Source organism: Mastacembelus armatus, chromosome 4, assembly GCF_900324485.2.
Source record: "Mastacembelus armatus chromosome 4, fMasArm1.2, whole genome shotgun sequence".
NCBI lineage: Eukaryota > Metazoa > Chordata > Actinopteri > Synbranchiformes > Mastacembelidae > Mastacembelus > Mastacembelus armatus.
In genome coordinates this window covers 22,305,944-22,326,045 of record NC_046636.1, presented here as the reverse complement: position 1 = coordinate 22,326,045, position 20,102 = coordinate 22,305,944, and the positions used below count along the sequence as shown (strand labels likewise).

Here is a 20,102-nt window from a genome sequence, read left to right as displayed (position 1 = left end):
CACTGCCGCTGTGAAGACTCATTCATGTTCCATATTTCAAAAAATAACAGATTGATCTTTTCTTTAAACCCAATCAGGGAGAGTAAGAGTTGAACGCAGTACTTCAGTCAAGAATTTTATTGTAAATTGAAACTGTTCTTGATAGTAAAAGAACGACAACTTCAGCCAAATATTCTTCAATAAATACACGTGAGGATATTTTTGGCATGATAAGTGATGTAAGATGAAAGTAAGAACCACACTTTCAAACTCATAATACTGCTTCACCAAGTTGGAGCAACTGCCTTTAGTTTTATTTACACAGCACCATCTAGTGGTAACCATTGAAATGTGTTTCACCACCTCCCTGACCAAGACAGCATAGCAGTAGAGTTCAGACTTCACAGGCTTCATAGGACAGTGACAACTGCCTCGTCCCCGCTTTGCAGGAAGCTTCACATTGGCTCCATGAGCAACTCGACGTAAGTGACATGAAGGCTTCTTGTTTTCTTTCATGGCAGAAGAGAAAAGCACGAGTGAGTTGAAAACAATTATATAAAACAGAATGAAAGGTAAGAGATACAAATAAAGGAAAGGGTGATGAGGGAGCTGTCTGTGAGCAGAGCTACAGAACAGAAAGTGCACAGGTGATGTGATCTCAGGTGGATGTGGAGGAGAGAATAACTGTCACTGAGTGAGTGTCACAGGCTCTGGCAGCACTGGAGTTTGAGGCCCTTCTGCCCATCAGTGGTTGGAGGGACGCTTATGTCCACTACATTGTTGCCTGGAGATTCATCGTGTGCAGATCTGTCTGCTATCTGCTTCTGTGACACAATGCGGTAGATTTCTGCAGAGGAAAATTCAATGTAAAAAATATTATAATGCATTAATGCATGTTCCTTATCATTTATTTAACTGTAAATGGATCTGTGTGCGGCACGGTGACGCAGTGGGTAGCTCTCCAGAACAATTTTAATAAGCCACGGAAGCTGGCTCTGAATGACAAACCATCTTAAAACCCCATTTTATTTGGTCCTTGTTGTTTTCATTGACTGCACAAGTCCTCTTAGTGTACTGATTATTTTATCCTCTATTGCCCAGTGATATTTTACTAGTAATGACACATACAACGTGGAAGTTTTTCAGATTGTTCTGTGTACATTGCAGAGATACTGTACTAGGACTTGAGCTTTTCTTACCTGTGAGAATGTTCTTAAAGGCTTCTTCTACATTAGTGGAGTCCAAAGCTGACGTCTCAATAAATGAAAGGGTGTTCTTTTCTAATGTGAGAAGACACATCAGATACATTATAAACATGAACAGTACATGAATTCTACTTCTATAGACTGTTAGTCTGACTTACTTGTGTTTCTCCCACCAAAGCATTTAATGTGATTTACCTGAAAAGGCTCGAGCCTCGTCAGTGGGCACTGCCCTGAGGTGGCGTAGGTCGCTTTTGTTTCCAACCAGCATGATGACAATGTTGTTGTCAGCGTGGTCCCTCAGCTCCTTCAGCCAACGCTCAACATTCTCATATGTCAGATGCTTGGCGATGTCGTAAACCAGGAGAGCCCCGACCGCACCTCGGTAATACCTGGTGACCGCAGAGCAAAGAAGAGAAGTCGGCGAGTCATGAATCTATCTATCAACATCTTCAGGTACATCAAAAAGCAACACCTGTGACCTTTGGTGACACTGTGACAGTATTCATGTGAGAAATATCACCCTTTAAATATACCTTGCTAACACAATACTGGTAAATAATGTATAGAAATAAAAACTCTAAACTCACGCTGAGGTGATTGCTCTGTAGCGCTCCTGTCCAGCCGTGTCCCAGATTTGAGCCTTTATCATCTTGCCGTCCACCTGGATGCTTCTGGTGGCAAACTCCACCCCGATGGTGCTTTTGCTCTCCAGGTTGAACTCATTTCTTGTGAAACGGGACAGCAGGTTACTCTTCCCCACTCCAGAGTCTCCGATTAGTACAACTACGACCAAAACACAACAGAAAATTACGCACTAATCAGAGAAACGTGTAAGATTTCCAGCAGTTGCTCTGTGATCATGTGACTTTATGCTTACCATTGATTCTTTGCTTCCTGTGTTTGCTTGAAAGTGCAGACTTGTTTTACTGCATTCTATGTTATCAGACTTTGCCCAGCAAGAATCTGCTGCTCTCTGTCAAATTTGACTTGACAGTTTCTCAAGGCCTCTTGTTCCTGCGTCATTGTTAGGCGTCATCATTATCCTCATATGAATTTCCAGGCACCACAGATCATTTCTGTTTTAAGTGCCCAAAGAAAATCCCCAGTTTTGGTATTACACTCTTTGCTTTGGCATGAAATGAGAGCAGGTGGGTGGTGTACAGTGAATCAGACTCTCCCCTGTTAACCACAATGCTTTGTGTCCCATTCAAACAGTTTGAAATTTACCACATCAGAGCAGTAAAACCTGGCAGGGCTCCATCATGTGATTAAAGCTGCAGTGGGGTGGGTCGTCATAATAACACAATAATAAAAACACCACGTTAACTAAAGTCGATCAGTGACATCTTGTCAGTAAAAATCACCAAATGCTGATCTGATCTAAAATCTGCTGCTATGAAAACACGCCTTAGCTACGTGGTGGGAAAGTACGTGGGTGCCTGCAGCAGATGCCCAACACAAAAACAAACAAACAAAAAGGGAACCCCAGAAGTGGCTCAATTTCATTCATCCCCCATAGGACTGACGGACTTTACCTTTACCACCATAATGATCTGATTTCAAACTGGGCCTCTGTCGCTGCTTGTGTTTACACTCTCTATCATTTAGATCTGGTTACAGCTCGGCGTGGACAGCTGCTCCGACCACGTTTGATTGAATTATTGCAAAAGTAGTCGCTCCACCCGTTTTCCTAAGCAGCCACCAGCCCGCAGGGCTAACTCTCCACACGCCCTGCCTGCTGTACACCCCGGGAGAAAAACACACACAAACCTCCGCACAAACAAAAGCAGCGACACACGCTGAGCTGGAGGTTTGGCAGAAAGAATAACAGGTCGCCCCCGATGCTGTAGCCACCGCCGCAGTTTGCTTTGGCTGCTGTTAATCTGACCGCTGGCAGACAGCAGCCATGCTAACCCTAGCTTAGCCCGCCTGCTCGCGAGATGTGACATCTGACAGGGATATTTAGGCTCATTTTAGTTCTGCTTACCTTTGAACAAGAAATCATATTCGTCGTCTCTGTTCCCCATCCTTAGACACTAGCAGCTATCAGAGAATAAGCTTCTGACAGAAGGTCTTCTCCTTCCCCAACCAGGCTGTTGTGCCAAGATAACCGGAGACTGCGCACATTGCGCAAGAGCAGAGCCGCTGTCACGTGACTTACCCCTGCACGATGACTACAGTAATAATAATAATAGTAATAATAGTATTATTATTAGTAGTAGTAGTAGTAATTATATGTGTAGTTATACTATTTACTATATATACTATTTGTTAAATGTAATTTAATGGACAATAGTCCACATTTAAACATTAACAGTCACTAAATGAAACTTAAGATTTCGACATAATCTTTTATGGAACTGAGTCTTTCATCTTGACTCAAATCTTCAGCATTTTTCTTCACAGAACACTGATAAAGATGCACAGTATAAGATAAGTGAGACTCGTCTCATGGTGTCTCAAAGAACATCTGATGTACAGATTCACTTTGGTAGTCCAGTGGAATGATTTGAAAGATAAGTCAAAGGAGCTGCCCTCCTTTTCTACACAAACTGGAAATGTAGTGGTTTGTTTTAAAACCATACACTAAAAAGAATAAATAAAAGAATACAGTTTAATAGCACCACAAACTATAGTCTCCCAAATCACCATATAGTTGTATCAACATCTCTCTAAAACAATCTACAAAACAGAACTTTAACACTTTCATGGAGGTAGGATTTGTTGCAGGGCTTTATATCAGATGTGTTTACTGGCATTTGTGAGGTTAAATATTGATAACAAATTCTTTCACAGAGCTATCACCTGACAAGACTCTCCCCACCTTGCAAATGTTTCTAAATATCTTGTAAAACAACTACACGGTCAACTGGGTGGTTGTCTAGATTATAATCTAGATGGTAGTCTAAATGTAGCACTCAGCAGGTGTTTTGCCTTGTGTTCCCACCCAACTTAGACGAACTAGCACATCTTTAACCTGAAGTCTTGTCATGACAATAACTGCCTTGTAAAACACAATGTATAAATGATCAAAGACAGCATCAGTCTATTGAAATGTGATGTTTGTGACTGGCTTACTTAGAGAGGCAGTCATTACTATCTGTGTGGCATCACCCCAGAAACAGTAGCATTTCCAGGTAACTCTAAGTTCCATAAAAGATGCTGATGCTGTATTTGATCATTTATACATTGTGTTTTACAGTGCAGATCATACTAGTAGAGTAGTGTTCACTGTAAGTGTAATTTTTAATTCATTTTCTATTTATTGCAGACATATTGAATTATCTACAAGAGTTAATCTGCTGTCTCTGTTTTAATACACACTGTAGCTCAGTGACCAGGGGGAGTGAACGATACCATAAAATATCATTTAAAATAAATGAGCACAGATATCAATGTGACTTTTTACTGTTGAAAGGCACAAACATGACCAATAATAAACAACATAATTTATATTATTAATGTGTTATATTAGATTTGCTATTAATACATCTGTCAATTAACAGGTTCCAGTAGTGTGTTTGCACGCTCAGACTATGTAGCCTATACGTGTCATTTTGTGAGCTGACTCCTGGTTTTCAATCAGGTTCTGCCTTGCCACGTCCTCCATGTTTTTATTTATTTTTATTTTATCTTGAATCATTTGTCTGCAAGTTTCAGTCTTCTCTCTCCCCTTCCCTTCATTCACTATCTGGAAATATCCAAACCCTCTAAGTGTAAAATCTAACAGTGGCCTCTGCAGCTGCTCCGCAGTCAGAATTGTCTTGTTTGGTTTCCAATTAGTTTCAGTGAGATTTCGTAAGAAGGTGATTTCCGTCTTTAAGAAACACGACGATCACGTCACGATCTGTCTCACCTGTGGAAAATGCCCGCCCATTTCAGCAGCTGGCCAATCAGCGGTGTGGACGCTGCAGTCGGTGAAACGCAGTGACAACCAGGATCCTTCTTCATTTGGACTCGAGCTTTAGGACGAAAAAGCTGCAGCTGGTGATAGTCTCTTCTGGAAATCAGTTACAGTCAGCTCTGTTTTTAAGAGATTCAATGCAAATGGCAACGCGACCAAGGCGACAGAGGGGCCAGCTGCCAGACTGTTACTATGAGGGCTACTTGGAGAGGACGTCATTCACAGATCAGGTAGGTTCATTTATTAAAGAGGACGGGACAGCTGTGCAACACACATTTTATTAGAGTGTGGACTGATTGTCTCTTTATTTGTTGTCATTTGTGTAGTTGTGTAGTTGTTAGTAACGCCTGTCACAGAAAAATACAAAAGTCAATAGTTCATCTGAGCAGCTTTTGAATAGTATTGTATGTTTTCATTACATTAAGTGCTGGATCTTAATGCTTGTGTTAACACAATGCTGCCAGCACAAACAATTGAAAATAGTTAGTTTGTTGCCATGTAAGACAAAGAAAAGCAGCAGCTTCATCTTGGTTGACACACCAAAATTAGAAGATGTCAATATTGGTTGTGCAAGAAGCTGCATATTATTCTGCAAAATTAATTAAATAATTGCTTCAGCAATAGGTTATTGGCATTCTTTGGAATAGGGTTGCTGCCTCCTCTGTCTTTTGTTTGTCTGCGTGTGAGAAGGAGATAAACATGAATGTCTGGCATCTCGACGATGCGGAGGATTTCTTAGATTCCTGTGGATTATAAATATCTGGTCTAACTACTTTTCTGCACTTTGTACGGTAAAGCTTAGAGCAAGCCGGGAACTGACAGAAAAGGAAAGACTGGCAAGACAGGTTTTGCAAATAAAAGGTCTTGTGGACTGTTCTACCAAGCCCTCACTGATAAGAAACTGTCTGGACACACTCTGCTGAAAGCAGGGCAAATGTTACTCCTTACACAGTAAATCTATACACCATAAAAGTTGGGGGCGCTCACTGCTCAGTTACAGCTGATGTTGTTTTCTTCAGCTTTTCTAATTAAATAGTTAATCTAGTGACACAAACTCCAACTTCCCTCAGACTTGACCATTTCCAGGAACAAATATTATTAGTACCACAGACTGATGTGTGTTGTGGGTACAAACATTTACACATCAAGTCTAATCTAAGAATGTTACTTACACAGATTGGTCTGGTTCATGGTATTTTCTAGTTTCATAATATGCATTTTTTTTTTCCATTTTCCATATCTGCATTTTGTTTAATACAAATATCTAAATTATTATCACCTGTGTGTGTGTGTGTGTGTGTGTGTGTGTGTGTGTGTGCAGACACCCCAGAAACTGTGGACCTGCCTGTGTGGAAACACACTTTTCTTCTTCACTGATAAGAAAGATGCTAATGTAAGTAATCTGAGAGATTTGGGTTAATAAATGATGCAGCTCATTATTAATTCATTTTTCATGAAGACCAAAACTTAGACCTTTGTGTGTGTTTTTTCATCAGTACATAGAGAAACTGGATCTCAATGCTTCGATCTCAGTAACAGACAGCACACCGGATCATAATTTGCATGCAGCCAGATTCAACCTTCATACTGCTAATAGAATTATCACATTCACTGTGAGTAGATGTAAAAATCAAATAAGCAAATTAGCCTGTTTTTCTCAATTTCACCTTTTTCACAGTCTTCTTTGTTGTTTCTACAGGCTCCTAGTGCAGAGGCTTGTGAGCTCTGGAAGAACTTTATTCACGCTGTTTCTAAGGTCTGTGATGTGTTACATTTATCTCACTTCACAGAAAAAAAACATTTGCTTATCTTTAAAGTTGACTAAAATGACTAAAGTTTTGGTTTTATAAGGCTCTGATATTTCGTTGCATTGATATCAGGTTATACATGGATTTTACAGCCTTCATTCTTAAACTCCATTAAAACAGAAATGTTCTCTCTTTGCAGCTGTGTTTGCCCTCCTCCCTCACCCTGCTGCCAGGCCAGGTCCACATACTAAAGTTAGCAGTAGAAATGGAAAAAGAAAGACTAAGCAAAATGACTCCACCTTCTGTCACTAAGCCCAGTAGTGACATCAAGCTCCAAGTTAATATGCCAGCGTGAGTACTAATGAAACGAGCAGTACTGATTCTTAACTTGGAGTGAAAATAGTTTCTAATGTGGCCAATATAAAGGGCTGATACTTAATATATATAATGTATACCTTTTGGATTTTCTGGTCTCTCAAAACCTAAAGATACATTGTAAATATTTCTATACACACTGGAAGGTCTGGATCCATTACAGCTGAACTCATTTTCAGACGAGTGACGTTTTTCCTTCTGTCTCATCCTGGTGGTTTCTGTCTTCCTGCAGCTGTTACTATATTGTTTCCCGTATGGAGGCAGAGCTGCTGCTTCAGAAAGAGGCCAAGAGAGGAAACCTGCTGCTGAGGCCCGGAAGACACAAAAACACATTTGCTGTCACCACCAGACAAGAACTGGACAGGTATGTACACAACCATTTTTCCTTGTAGACCTAAAGCATACACCAATAATAAAAACCCAGTACAGCATCGTCACCATCAATGTGATGGCATTATAGTCAGGTAGGAGGTCTATAATCTGCTCCTGTGTTCTTTCTCTCTTAGCCCCATATTCAGACACTATCTTGTGACTTGTAAACCTGAAGGAGGCTTTTACATTGATGTGGACAATCCTGTAAGTATCAAGAAATCCAGTTCAACTCAGTGTGCTTTGTTCTATAGGTTCCACAGATAAATTAAATTGTTCTGGTCTGTATAAGAGTAAAAACAATCTTGTCACTGGAAAATACGTAAGACTATAAAGTAGACTAACATTCCCTTGTAAACTGCTTAGTATAACTTTCATAATTGAGCTTTGCCTGTGTGCAAATTATTGGATACTTAGCAAATGGCTTCCCGGAGATAAGTGGGTGATTAACAGTAAACCAAAAGGAGCAATAAAAATAGAACAACTCTGACCTATCATCTGCAACTGGCATGACTCACCTTGTGTGTGTGTGTGTGTAGAACTTTCCAGTAATTACCCATGTCACGTTTAGAGTAAACATCCAGGAAATAAATATAAGTTCGATGTGATGTGTGTGTGTGTGTAGACGTGGCAAGGTGTTGCATGTAGTTTAGTTGTGCTTAATTTCCTTCTCAGTATTAATGACACATGTCATTATACTCAATTCATTAAGACATTGTTGTAAGCGGCACAAGTTTTAGTACTGTGGTTATTGAATCAAGTCTTGTTTCAACATAAAACACTACTTGTTTTATTTGTTGTATTTTTTGTTAAAAAGAACTTCTTCTCTGTGTAGGTCGACTGTGACACGCTGCATGATGTGATCAGCTTTTTAGTAGAAAAATCAGATGGAACTTTTATTCCTCTCCCGAATGAGGGTGCATATGAGAAAAGCATCTGTACGTACAAAAAAAAAAAATCTTTCCCTTTCACTCTATTTATTTTCATGCAATTCTTATTCCATATACACAGTGTCTGCATTACTAATTAAACCTCTGTTTTCTTAGGTATTATTCGGCTTGATCATGAAAATGGAGAGAAGCAGCCCCCCTCAAACCCACCACAATTACCTTCCAAGCCAGGTACTTTGTCAAGTAATACAAAAGCTCAAACATGCGGCCTCTAAACAATGGAAGCTGTTTGTCAGACTTATTTACTCTGCTGTGACAGATTCAGTGCACATTCTTCTTTTGTAACCATGTAATCTTTCTCTAAGAACACAAAAAATGCCTAAAATATTTTTAGGTTAGTCCTCATTTCATAATGTGAAAATATTGCTAAACATATTCTGTGGTAGATGTTAAAACAATATGTTATCTATTATCTTTGACATAGTAAACACATTACATATACTTCCTTGAAAAGCAACAAACCTTAAGGGGTCAGTTCATTTACTCTGCACCAGAGAATGGGCATAAAATTTGCCCCCCATAAACTCCATACGACCAGTGTTCTGTTGACTTCCTAACTACCTCCTGTAGCTTGGAGTTAGGTGATTTCTAAAGGGCACTGTGACAGCAGCTGTTATTTGAATCATTGTAAAGCAGCACTGTTATATTTCCTTTTACAGTCGCTCCAAGAGTAGCAGTTCCCGAACCAGATTCAGATGATTCTTTATTTGCCTGACAGGCGTGCACACAAATGACTTCATATTTCTATTAAATTGCTAACTGATATGTTCAAACAATAAAGGATATGGAAAACGACCCAAGAGATTACTCAGGCGTTCCACTGATTTCTTTTATTTTTCATGTTCTATAGAACTGAGAAGTGAACCTTCAAAGATGGCACTGATGCCTCCAGTTCCTCCCCCTCGCCGATTGGGGTCTAGTGCACCAACACCATCCTCAACCTCCTCAAATGAAGATCTGCAGATGAAAAACCACACAAATCCTCTACAGCAGAGTAGGTCCATGTTTAGGCTTTTACCTTATTCAGACAGCATTTCTGTTATGTGTCATTGTACTTACTTGCCATAATGTTAAAGCTCATTTACTGATATCCTCTTACAGCAATATTAGAGCTGAAAGAGAAGTTTGAACAAAAGCAACAAAAGTCTCAAGAGTGACCTCTACTGGAGGAAGCCTGTCAAAGCCTTCACCATCTGTGATAATGAGGCAGGGCAGCTGAACTCTCACCTGTGCAGGGATCCCTCTGTCTGTCTGTGCAAGATGAGCCAACACATGGGAGACAACTGGTTTCCATACAAACCTCATCCTCCTCCTCTGCATCAAGGGTCAGGTCCTCCATGTTGTCAGCAGGCTGATGCCAGTAAAGCCTCACTGAAGATCAACACTTTGATTTAACCTCCTTACACACTCAACCTATTAAACGAGTGTAAGGTGGGGCAGATTTGGCATTATCTTCACTGTTTCTTATGAATTTTGTACATTAAGCATTGATGGTGCAATTTTTAATACTTTACTGCTACCAGATTTTTGCCTTTTATTTATGTGTAATCAGTTATTGAATTGTATTTTTACCATAGCTATAATGGCTATACCTGTTCTGCCTTAGAGGCATGTGATATTTATGTTGTACAAAACCTATTACCTTCATTAACCTGAACCCACAATGAAAGTAAACAGGGAATATAGACAAACACAGGTTACTACCTCCTGTGTATAAATGTTGAATATTTCAGTGACGTAAACTGAACAAGCAACTTCTAGTATGTGCCATGCAACAGTTAGAGATCAGCCAGCTTTATGACCTGTTTTGCACCTTTTTTTAAATTTTTTTTATTTCTCATTGAAGCAGAAATCTGAGAACAAAGTCCTTTCACTTTTTAATTCCTCAATGACTGATATGTTATAGTTGAAAAATTAAAGTATTTACAATAAATTGTGACATTATGTCAGAGTAAAATAAAGTTAACATAATTCTCAGCTGGGTGCTTCTTTAAAGCATTGCAGGCTACAGTTATTTAGAAGCTGCATACAAAGGGTGCAACATAGAAAAGCAAGACTGCATGTGGAATGTGAAACAGACTACTCAGAGGTCACGTGGTGCACAAAAAAACATGTGTGACTTTAACATTTCTTTCTTACCCAGGTAGACCTCAAACCTGGCTAACTCACATAATACAATTTGTTAGCTATGGCTACTGCCTGGCTATTGGTTTTATTTGGAGTACAGACAGCCCACTAATAAGAGGATCTCTGCAAAAAATACACATTGTACATAGGAGAATTAGGGTGCAGACAGGTGACTACAATGTATACAGTACAGTCATTTCCAAAATCTAGAAGTCATATCTGAAGTTCGGTACCTTCACTACAAGCAGTTACCAAGAGGAAAACTTACTTACAGCCTGGCTATCAGATTAAGTCCAACACTGACTCTGATTTAAAACAAACAAAACCTCAGCAGGAGGGTAGAGGACCCAGTTTCTTGCACACAGTGTGGATCCTGACTACAGTGAGAAATGAAGTAAACACTGAGTAAGCAGGCCTTGGCAAAAATGTAAATACAACATCCCTAATATGTGTTGTTCATTTCTTATGAGCCTTTAGTTACTAACAAAGTAGAGGTAAATAAATCCTGTTCAGTAATGTCCATTCTATTGAGCAGCACTGTGTTGGAGCAGGTTGGTTTTTAGGTTACACAGGTTGGCTGAAGAATAGAGGCAGATTTGGAAGATGATATTAACCACTAAGCTACATTACAACCAGGTTATACTGACACTGACACAATATATTGTTTTAAATTGAAACGGGGAGACCACTGCTTGCAGCGAATTCTTAGCACGATAGAATGGATCACCCGACTTGGCCTATTGGTTATGGAAATGAGAAGGAAGGCACAGGGAGCGAGCAGACACCTGCAGCTGGCTGCAGGGCAGTATGCCTGACAGTTCTGGTGCTGGAAAGGAAAGAAGGGCAGCGGCCAGCGCTAAATCTTTGCTCTAGCAGCGGTGGGACAGTGCTAAATGAATGTATAGAGAAGAAAACTAGTAAGACTACCTAGCGTGTCCCAAGCAAACACAACAGCCAGAGATATACATCTGAAGAATTCTATCACTGAAAGAGCACAGATGAGTCACTCGTTCCCAACACAATTTCCATTGTCATGCAAATTAGACATGAGGAACGGTCTAAACCATCCTACTCCAGTGATGTAAACTCTTCTGTGACATGGCTTTGACTGCAGTCAGAGCAGAGGAGATGTTCTGCATTGGTGACTGCGGCCGAGCAGAGCTGGGAGGCGTCCAGCTGGCTGAGTGGATGAATCTAGGTGAGGCTGGCGTTGGAGCTGCTGGTGCCGCTGTTCTTTCTCTGGCCGCTTTGCACCATGCTGGGAACCTGCAGGCCCGTCACCACTGAGAAGCTGCCGTTCCACACCTGCAGGTCGCAGCACATCAACAGCTGGTTAACGACAATGACACTGTTGAACAACAGACCATTACTCTAACAGGTATAACTGATATTTCTCACCATGAAAGCTGGTATGATGGGCTGCTGGAATTTAGTTTTGAAGGTGTGCATCAGCTGCTTAGTTTTGGCATTGTAGAAAGACAGAACGCCTACAGAGAATAAAGGAGGCATGTGCTTTAAAGGCAAAAAACTAGTCACTTTTGGTCAGATCTACTAATCCCTTTTTTCTATAACTATTTATTTAGCCTATAAATTCTCAGCACTAATAACCATTACAATCATTCAGACTACTGTGGTCAAATTCCATCTAGTATTGTATAGTGAAAGATATTTGTTGTACAGTCATATTAACAAAAATAGCTGTGTTTTGTCATTTTTAATCTTTATGCTTTCACCTTATCTGGGATTAAACCTGTGCATTTATCTGTTGTACCTTCATCAAAGTTGACATAGACACCTATACTGTTCGGTATTGGACAGTCCAGAGTCCGGGCCTTGTTGTTGTGCTTAGCTGTGAGGCTCTGCTGCAGCCAGTTGTTCAGATGGATGCACCAGGACGCGCTGCTTTTTCCTAACTGGTCAAATCGGCCAAGGCTGCGCAGAGCCACGCCCACAGCGAAGGCCTTGCTTTCCTTGTCAAACCGCACCTCCCAGTACTGCTGGCCAGCGTCAATCATGGTGTCAGCTGTCATGAGACATTAGGCATTTATGGAGTCAGTGGCAGCACAATCTGCAGCAAGTTGTTCCATGTGTGAGCTGTGTGTCGATATTTTTTATAGATTCAGAGTTGGGGTTATATAGCAATTTTGCTGGTAAGCCTAGATGTAGTTTTTCAATGGTTCATTAGGTTAATAGATGTTTCTTAACATTTACCATTTTAAATGAGGAGCGGAGTCACTAAGTTACTAAGCAATTTACACTTTATTTTCTTCTACTCACTGAAGTTGAACTTCAAGCAGTAAAAGAAATGCTTCCAAATCTTCTCTGTTACTAATTTTCTGTGCCTTGTTTTTTTCTCACCAGCGTGTATTCTTACCCAACACTGTGTAGGATTCTGCTGTAAACCTGTCTCTGCCTGGACGGGCTGTCGGCGCTCTCTTGGGAGACATCAGTGCTGACCTGATTACAGTCAAGACATAATTTTGAGATTCCCAATAAGTAAGTATACCAATAAGTACAGGAACTGTTTTAGCCTCCTGTTTCTGGTGAAAAATCAGATTTCAAGGCCCCATAGTTTACATCTATACAAACCGAGCTGGGGACTGCATCGGGGAGTTGGTTCGGTTCTTCTCCTTGCGGATGTCTTGTACCTTTCCTCCACTGCTGTCCCACTCCACACTCAAGTCCTCCACCTTGAGGTTCTGGTGGGCCGAAGCAGAGTCCAGTTTGAAGTTGAAAGCTGGAAACAGAATAGGAGGGAGATTTTTTATTAATACACCAAAATGATATGTTATATACAGTATCCAATGTTCACGTCTATGAAGAAAGATGTTTTTCAGAGATATTTTTGCTCGTAGTTAAATAACACTGCATCTTTACAAACCTGCTATCAAAACACTCAACAGTAACAGCAAGAACAGGTCCGCTGTGTATTCTCACCATGGGTTTCTAGTGTAATCGGCTCAGAGAACTCTCCCGCCACAGCCTTGTTACACGCTTTCACTCTGAAAGTAATGTACCTGGTATCAAAGCGGAGACCTGAGAATAAAAACACGAGCATCCTTTGTGAGTCAGCTTTAAAGTTCAGACAACAAATGCCAAATATCTTCTCACAACCCCCCCCCCCACCTGTGATCGTGTGCTCCATCTCTCGTATGCCCTCCACCACCATCCATGGGTAGTCCTCTCTGATGCGTGGCGGACCCTCGTGATTTGTGCGTCGATGTTCCAGTATGTAGTGATCTATCTTGCTGTCAGGCTCAGGTAAGGTCCAAATTACAGTCACTGTGTTGTCACACACCTGGCACTCTGAGACCTGGATCTCTGGGGTGGCGGGAACTGAATGTGCAAGAGAAGAAGCCTTGGTTACAAGACATGTCTGAATGCAGCAATGCTCAACCTTTTCTAAGCGGCTTTGTTGATAAGAGCTGCCAACAGTGACATTTCTGCCGTGAAAGTGTGGGCTTCAAAACCACACCGGCTCCCAAACGAGGTAAAGAAGCCTCACACACACCTGCAAGAATGGGTGTATATTCTCTGTGGTTTCATCGCTATGAGCAATTACACCCGCTTCACATGTAGTCACCTGACTCATTAAAATATTAAATACTGAAAGTGGGTCACATCTACGTCAGGCCAACAGGCAGCCTGTTTGTCCCTGAGCCCTTTCTTTGCTGTGATTACGTTTTCTGACAGTGACTGTATAGTTGGAAACTACAGCTCAGGTTGTGTATAATGAAAAATATTCAAAGGTCAATGTACAAGTGTGACTACTACTGATTTATTACTGCAGTTTTATCTACTAAAACAAAAATATCCAGCATTTGTTGAGTAGTGTTTTTGAACTCTACTTTCAGATATCACAGCACTACATAAGTGAAAATAAAGTATTTTCAGAAAAATATAAAGTACGTTAGAACGACCCATTAGATAGTGTTATGTTTGGATAATATTACAACATTTTTACTTTTTACTGTTTTCATTTTACAATTCCCTGTAATGCAATAAAAGTACAAAATGTTAAATGTAAATGTACTTAGTTACATTAAACCAGTGATGCTGTATTGTCTGCACTGACTTTAGTTCATATTGCTCTTGGCTTATTATAAAAAGTGGTGCAGACCTGGGAGAAACTTGAGGCCCTGCAGCATCTCCCTCTCCTGGCTGAAATCCACCATCAAGTGACTCATGTTGTCACTGGCTTTAGCCTTCAGGGAGAGACGAAAGGCTGGAGCCATTGTCACGCTGCAAACAAAGAGACACATAGAGAGACACAAACACACGGGGTGGAAACAAGCATGGACCATTATTTACCCAAGTTTGAGAGGAGATGAAAAAACTAATGCTGCTCACTAAGAAAAGGCCACTAACTAGACTGCTACTACCACTGAACTCATCACCCTGATCAGAAATCACAAAGCTAGAGAGGGAGCAGCATTCATCCAGGGAGGGGCTGACACAGGATGGTACAGACTTCAGAAAACAGCGGGAAACGGAGACAAAAGGCTCTCGAGTGGAAAGTTTCCATAGTGCATACTGTCTACAAAATGGGTGTGGCGGATACATGTTTGAATGCATGCACGCTACATTATGAGATGGCTCTCTGGACACAACAGGCTATGAGAAAAGGGAAGCAGTGTATGACTGAGTACTATACCTATCCTTAATGTCTTTGGCCGCCTGGAGAGAAGAAGCAGAGAGGGAAAGGAAAAAGGAGAAAGAGATATGGAGCGGAGAGAAAACTGAGTTGGAGCCCATCATGATGTCACTTAACACAAAAACTGGCAGGTGGCTGTGTTAAAATAACTGCTAGTATGACAGCACAAGTAGGACAGATTAAATCGTATATATATGGAGAGTAAAATTCACCATTAATCAATAAGAATTCAGTTATAAAACAGTGAGCAGGAGGAACAGTGTGGCAGCATTACAGCTGCGGAGGAAGTGGTCATTTACCTGACTGAAACCGTCTGTCTCAGCGGAGCAGAGCGTCTGGTTGGCCAGTTCCAGCAGCTCCTCCGAACTCTCCAGGGCTTTGGAGCAGGCGCTCAGCTGATTCTGAGAGAAATTCCAAGTCACAGACAAACAGAGTTAATCTGCAAACTGTCACACGTTCATCTTCAGAATAACAGGACTATTGTGTCCTCTGCAAAATCTGTGGAGCTCACTGCATCATTTGAGAGTCATGGCTTGGTCCTGAGGCTGCAGAGCTTTTAGACCCATGTACCAAAACCATGTATTAAACAAAGAAGAAGAGAAAATACTATTTTTCTACACCATTACCTAAAACATTGAATTATAAATTGTATTTGAACAGAGAAATTTACAAGAGATATTTTACAATAGAAAATTCAATTGGATCATAATTTAAGGATAAAGACTCACAGAAGTTGGTTTTCTTAAGATTTAAAGTCTTTTTTTTAAGTTTACATGCAACTGACAGAGGTCCACTGTCAAATGTGATCTATCTGTGATCACTGTGTGAGACTGAAGACACGCAGGCACAACAGCAGTAGATTACCTGCAGCTCATATGTGCGGCTGGCTCTCTCCTGCTTGATGCGTGTCAACATGGCTTCCTTCATCTCGTCCAGAACAGAGTGGAGTGAGGTGAACTCCGACTCCAGTTCGTCCTGCACTCGGCTGGAGTTTGCCTGATGGCAGATTAGAAGAATTGTGTACTGAGGGGTAGCAGCCTTTATCAGCTGGACAAGCTGCAGGAACTCTTTGACAAGAGAAAAAGCAACAAACTGTGCGTTATATTATTTTGTAAGTTCAGCCATGTGTGTTTTTGTACCTCTAAATTATCCAGGCTTTGTTTGAGAGTGCAGATGAAATTTGATATCTCCTCATTCTTCATGGCCAGTGTGTTGGTGATTTTACGCAGAGATTCCTAAAGAAATATAATCAACATTTGTTAAACCTGAAGAAAAAAACAAAATCTGCAGAACCACAAAGCCTGTGGCACAGAGGACTGAATGCCTGCAGTCCAACCAAACACTACACAAGCTGACTTGACTGACTGGTGCCTCCTCAGTGGGTGAAGCTTTAGGCTTTGCACTGCCCTTTAAACACGATTAAACGTGTTTTCGGGTTGTACCACAGGGGACTAGCTCCAGAGCTCAGGGAGGGAGGACACTTCACCGGCGGAGGGATGATAATTTAATAATGCAGCTCCACTAGAGGCCCAGTACAAAAAGACTGGACACGCACTGGGTCCATTATTATACTACAGCTGTGACGGGTGACCACTCCCGTCGTGTTACTTCTCATCCCACAGTGAAAGTCCATTCATGCTGAAGGTCCGTGTTGTGTGTTGCGAGCCGGAGGAACTGCGCCAACCCCCCCGACCCAACACCCACCGCCCCGTCCGTGACTGTTACACCGAAACATCGACACAAACTCGTGTCTATGACGCGATTATCAAACTCGCCTTCGCCAGGATTGAGTGTAATTAGGGCAAAAAACACCGCTGTGAAATACGAGCCTGCACCGCATCCACAAACTCCCCAGCTCCCGAGCTTCCCCCTCCTTCCTTTGTACGCTACGCCCTGACACAGCTTCCCCCATCAGAGACACCTGTTCCTCCGGTTCCGGGCTCACCTTCTGGTCCCCCATCTCGCCGTCCAGACGCACCGACGCCGCTAGAGCCACAAACACCACCGGTATTTCTCCCCCGTCCCCCGTTTTTGGTTTATTAGCACAGCACAGCTGGTACTGATGCTGCCGGAGAGCAACGCATCTTCGGACGGACACCAACGCCTTTGGGCCGTAGCGCGTAGCGCGCATGCGGCAAAAGAGGATTCTGGGTAGTGATGTTTCTGTCGTGCGGGTAATGATGCCACCTTCAGGTACTGTCGGAAGAAAGTAGACAGTCAGATAACGTTTAAGAACAGAGGAAGTTCATTATGTGCTGCAAATGTCAGTGAATGTGGTTTATCGTGTGTATTGTTCTTAATACAATTAATATACAATTAGATACATATGTAAAGTAACAGCGTGATCTCTAAAAATGAATCTGAATATTACCAAAACTGAAACAAAAATATATTTGGTTGAAGTTTAAAGGGGGAAGCAGACAAGTTGCAGGTATTTAATGTGAGTTGAATTTAATACTATAAACAGCATAAAAGTGTAAAACATTTTCTGTGAAATACAATGAAAATCAAGACAAGGTAGTAAAACAAATGCAGATGTTATTATAAATATAAATGTTGTGACAGTGGGGCTTAATAATATGAAAAAATGCTCCTCACACATCCAGACTAAAATGAATAAGAATGTAAACTCATTGCCTCTTATTAAAAATATGGCTGGTGTGGAATGTGACCCTATTTATGGTTTCAAACCAGGAACCTTCTTGGTGTTAGGCTGTGAGGAAGAGTGCTAACCACTTATCTACCATGCTGCCAGTCTCTAAGGCAGATTTCTTTTTTTTTTCTTCTTTTATGAGATTATGGTAACCCAAGTTCTGACCAACAAAGAAAAAGGCCTACAAATTCTCATGTAACACATACATACATAACACTTGAGAATTTGTCTCAAGGCTTCTCCTTTGCTTGTGGTATAAACATACCTCAGTAATATAATACAACACAGCTACACAGGTAGGAAGAGTCCAAGTAAATAATCTTCATCTGAAGATGTGTTAGATAATACACAAGGACAGTATTAACACCAGGGTTGTGTGATGCATGAATATGTTCCTGCCCTGACATCAGCATCTGCATCTAGTCTGTCCCAGGCAGTAGCTGTGGTGAGAAGTACTTCATGCTCATTTCCACATTTCAAGGTGAAATATTATACTTTCTACTCAACCACATTTGTCTGACAGGTATATTTATATTTTACTTTTCAGATTAAGCATGTAAATGAAAAACATATGAGAAGCTTAATAAATACAACACGTTAAAAGATTAAATTGTTCACAGCTGCCTGGGGTTGTCAGATCGTACAAAAGTTCACATTTCAGTGGACTATGAGTTGTTACTGGATCCACAAAAGACATTCCTAGAGTCCTCAAATGATTTTTATTTAAACAAATATTTCCAGCAAAAAGAGATCAAATTTTCCAGTATTTCATAAAAAATAATTAATTTAGCATTTTTCTGTTTTCCTCTGCTACCACATGACCCTCCCACACTGTTCTTGTGGCACAACTTAACCTTTAAGTTTTAAACCACTGGACTAAATAGTATATCAAATACTAAAAAGTAGCTGAATCAGGCTGATGTTGAAATGCTCCTTGCATATTGATGTGTCAGTAAAAATCATATATTATATTATGTACTAATAGCAATATTTTTATTAATATTCACAGAAACACTAATGGTGTTACTCATGCTCTAATGAAATTTTAAATACATATAGATTTAGCATATAGTATTTGTATTACTACTTTGGGAATGTGAGTACTTCTTCCAACACTTTTAGTTGGCACCTAGTTAAGTAGTTTTAACTTCTTATCTGACAATTTCTGAAAATGCACAATATGCAGTATCATCATAATCATTGGCAAATGTTTTAAAACATAATTTCAGTTAAACGGATTAACTTCACATGTCTATTTCCAAAATAGTATAGTGGAGCAACAAAACTCTTACTGTACGAGGGATGACAACATGACTGTGTTGGATGAAAAATATAGTGTAATTGTGTTTTATATTTCTAAACTTTGCAACAAATATGCATACGTTTACCAAGGATATATTCATGTTGCTGCTATGTGTGAAGTGTCCTACAAAATGTATTTCTTTTTTTTTTCATTGTATAGCTCTAATTGTTGCCAGAAAAAAATCACATCAATGATGTTATACATAAAATATAAAAAAACAATGAGATACAGCATGAAAAAAAGGCCCATTCATGCACATCAGGTTTTTATTTTACCCACTATAAAACAGAGCAAACTTAAAGGCATTTCCATTTCAATTGAAAATAGAGCCGACGGTAGATGAGTTATACTTCAGCACCCCTTCAAATCGATGTAAACTATTGCCCTACTAAATATATGATTTGAGATTATATCTCTACTTACAATGCAGACAGGACCTACTTTCGGTCTGTGAAAAATGGAGATCAGAAACTTGAGGTTTTAGAAGTTACATACCGCATGTAAACTCATGGCCTTTTTTTCTTCTCTGCTGTCATGAACAGACACTAGGCAGACACTTGTCATTCTACATACTTTGACCTAAACCGAATAAAAGGTACGTTTATATAAGATATCAGAATAGATTAATGCAACACAGAGTTTAGGTTTTAAACACTAAACTGTAAAATGGGTCACAGTTTATTTTTACTGTTTTCCTGTAGTAATCTCAACTCTCCTGTATGAAACTATAATGTAAAAAATATCAAACTATAATGTAAAAAGTATGAAAGATATCTCTCTTGTATTTATCTTGTAGGTTGTGGTTGGAATCAGAAAGTTCATCAACAATGATATA

General features: G+C 40.3%; 3 protein-coding genes across 3 annotated transcripts; 1 reads left to right on the top strand and 2 right to left on the bottom strand.

Moving 5' to 3' along the window:
* Nucleotides 1-102: 102 nt before the first annotated feature.
* LOC113129003 (ras-related protein Rab-11B-like) lies at nt 103-3,329 on the bottom strand. Its single transcript, XM_026304663.1, has 5 exons — nt 3,172-3,329; nt 1,772-1,967; nt 1,380-1,573; nt 1,179-1,259; nt 103-826 (listed from the first exon to the last, which is right to left on the bottom strand). The coding sequence occupies exons 1-5, from the start codon at nt 3,209-3,211 to the stop codon at nt 681-683; spliced, it is 657 nt and encodes a 218-aa protein (XP_026160448.1). The 5' UTR covers nt 3,212-3,329; the 3' UTR covers nt 103-680.
* Nucleotides 3,330-4,855: 1,526 nt separating this feature from the next.
* On the top strand, nt 4,856-10,401 carry LOC113129484 (signal-transducing adaptor protein 1-like). The gene is made up of 11 exons (XM_026305502.2): nt 4,856-5,318; nt 6,410-6,481; nt 6,585-6,701; nt 6,788-6,844; nt 7,036-7,187; nt 7,444-7,575; nt 7,718-7,787; nt 8,416-8,518; nt 8,627-8,701; nt 9,381-9,524; nt 9,632-10,401. Exons 1-11 carry the CDS (start codon nt 5,226-5,228, stop codon nt 9,685-9,687), a joined length of 1,071 nt encoding a protein of 356 aa, XP_026161287.1. The 5' UTR covers nt 4,856-5,225; the 3' UTR covers nt 9,688-10,401.
* Nucleotides 10,402-10,444: 43 nt separating this feature from the next.
* Nucleotides 10,445-17,425, bottom strand: fsd1 (fibronectin type III and SPRY domain containing 1). The gene is made up of 13 exons (XM_026305501.2): nt 17,257-17,425; nt 16,451-16,546; nt 16,176-16,307; nt 15,611-15,712; nt 15,312-15,334; nt 14,778-14,899; nt 13,784-13,993; nt 13,595-13,693; nt 13,247-13,394; nt 13,032-13,114; nt 12,429-12,680; nt 12,056-12,144; nt 10,445-11,962 (listed from the first exon to the last, which is right to left on the bottom strand). Exons 1-13 carry the CDS (start codon nt 17,269-17,271, stop codon nt 11,852-11,854), a joined length of 1,482 nt encoding a protein of 493 aa, XP_026161286.1. The 5' UTR covers nt 17,272-17,425; the 3' UTR covers nt 10,445-11,851.
* Between the last annotated feature and the right edge of the window lie 2,677 nt (nt 17,426-20,102).